The sequence below is a fragment of the Chaetura pelagica genome, unplaced genomic scaffold (genome assembly GCF_000747805.2).
Source record: "Chaetura pelagica isolate M959 unplaced genomic scaffold, ChaPel_1.0 scaffold38, whole genome shotgun sequence".
Lineage (NCBI taxonomy): Eukaryota > Metazoa > Chordata > Aves > Apodiformes > Apodidae > Chaetura > Chaetura pelagica.
Window position 1 is genome coordinate 803,078 of NW_009954181.1, and position 2,136 is coordinate 805,213.

The 2,136-nt window shown below is 58.7% G+C and overlaps 1 protein-coding gene across 1 annotated transcript in view; it reads left to right on the forward strand.

The window, feature by feature from the left end:
• The first annotated feature begins 190 nt into the window (after positions 1 to 190).
• The window catches only part of LOC104393388 (protein CEPU-1), a 133,295-nt gene continuing 131,349 nt past the window's right edge, over positions 191 to 2,136 (forward strand). Inside the window, exon 1 of the mRNA XM_010002876.1 lies at positions 191 to 357. Coding sequence (XP_010001178.1) covers positions 191 to 357 — 167 coding nt within the window. The remainder of the gene's footprint in view (positions 358 to 2,136) is intronic.

Sequence of the window (2,136 nt, forward strand, 5' to 3'; positions counted from 1 at the left end):
CCCTCCCAGCTTCAGCCAGGCCAGCTGTCCAGCCTAGTCGTTTTGCTCCCCCCCATCCCCACACACACGCCCCCCCTCCCTTTCCCCCCCTCCCCCCCCAACTCTCCCCCCTTTTTTCACTCCTGGTGGCCTTGTCGGGTGTGTTGTTTTGTTTTTTTTTTGCCTGTTGGAAAAGTCCCAGCTGCCCAGGATGGGGGTCGGTGGGTGCTTAGCCCTGCCCTGGAGGTGCCTGGTCGTCCTCTGTCTCAGGCTGCTCTTCCTTGTGCCCGCAGGAGTGCCCGTGCGCAGCGGAGATGCCACCTTCCCCAAAGCGATGGACAACGTGACTGTGCGGCAAGGGGAGAGTGCCACGCTCAGGTAGGAGCAGCTGCTGTTCTGCCTCGGGGGGCTGGGGGGTTGTTGTTGTTGTCGGTCTTGCCGCGTCTCTCTCGGGGAATGTCCGTGCGGGGCTCCTGAGACCGTCCGGAGACTTTGCTGTGTCCCAGGGGCTGTGACACCCGACGGGGGGGACACACTGGGGTGCTGGTCAAGGCTTTGGTTCTGCCCTGCTCAGTTGTCTCTGGGAAAGTTACTGGGGGATCAAAAAAGGGGAGTGCAGTTCCCTCTTGGCCCCCTGCCCTGTGCTGGGCTCTGTTCCTGCTGTTGGTAGTCAAGGCTTGGGCATTTGGCTGCGTTTGGTGGGGGTAAACGTTGCTGTGCTCCTGGGATGCAGCGCTGGAGGTGCCTTCATGTGTGTCAGACCATCCCAGCCTGGAGAAAGGAGGAGTTGCTAACCCCGTGGTGGGGTTGGTGCCTTTATCCCATACCCTGACCTGCTGGGAAGAGGGGGCGGGGGGGGGTCCAGGATGGGACTGGCTCTGGACAGATGGATTCTGCCCTCCTTAAAAATCCCCTTGCTCAGGAGACAGGAGGTTGTGGCTCCCTGCCAGCATTAACCCCTTGGGGTGGGTGTTGCTTCCGTGTCCTGTCGCCTGCAGCAGCAGCAACCTCAGGGTTGCTGAGGCTGCCAAAAAAAAGATATATCAAATCTGAAATTCTGATGGGCAGAACTTCTGGGACACGTTATGCCCAGATTGCCGTCCCTGTCCTCGCAGCAGATGGGCGCAGCCATCCCAGAGGATGTTTGAGAGGGAGATGAAAAATAAAAAGGCAGGTTTTCATTGCAGCGCTGGGAAGCAGCGCCCGCAACTCCGGCGTGCTCGGGAGTGACTTTCCTCTGGTGCTGCCTTGCGTAGGTGACACCAACATCTGTGGCCACAGCTGGGTGTGTGCGCCGTGAGCGCAGGAACTAAAAGACCTCTGGAGGAATTTGACCCAGGTCTCCTTTTCCAAGGGCTGAGGGGACTTGAACCCCAGGCTGGGTTTAGTCCCTGGAAATGTGAATCCCCTTCCTGTGTGTTTCCTGCAGCTCAGCTGTTTGCAGCCCCCCCTGCCTCCCCAGACCTGGCGTGTTCCCAGGGAGCTGTGTTGCACCAGCCCTCCCGATTTGTCTTGCGTCATGGCACGGCTGGGCAAAGAGGCTTGGAGATGGGTGGCCAGGGGTGGAGGACAGGGTGTAGAGCTTAGGAATTCACCCCATTGAGCTGGGCTAAAATAATAAAGTAGTTCTTTTCTTCTCCTGAATCTCTGGGCTCTTCCAAGCACCAAAAAATCATATGGATCGTGGCATGAGGGTATCAGAAAGGGAGGGGGTTGGGTTACTGGAGGTCTGGGTGGTGAAATACACGGGAGGTGGCAGCAGAAGGGTGGAATGGGCACTGGTGCTCAGCAAACTGACTGGGTGGAGGCAAATTGCTGGTGCCTTGCTGGGGGCCTGCAGAGGGTTCCTGGCACAGATCATGCCAGTGCTCTGGGTGCTCTGCCCTGGCACCAGGTGCTTGCCTGGTGTCTGTGAAGAACAAAGGGAAGCTGGGTGAGTCAGCAGGAGGGATGCTTTCCCTCTGTCAGGAAGGTCTGGTAGGAAAGGGAACAAATCTTGCCTTGGTGAGGGAGGGCAGGGGCTTGTCATTGCCCCAGAGCTGCCGTGTGCACATCCCCTTCAGCTGGGGAGCTGATCTGGTGGCCAGGGATGTGGCATGAGGTGTCCGTGTCCCTACGCAGACACCTCATCAGTACAAATGTGCCCCAGGGACTGGG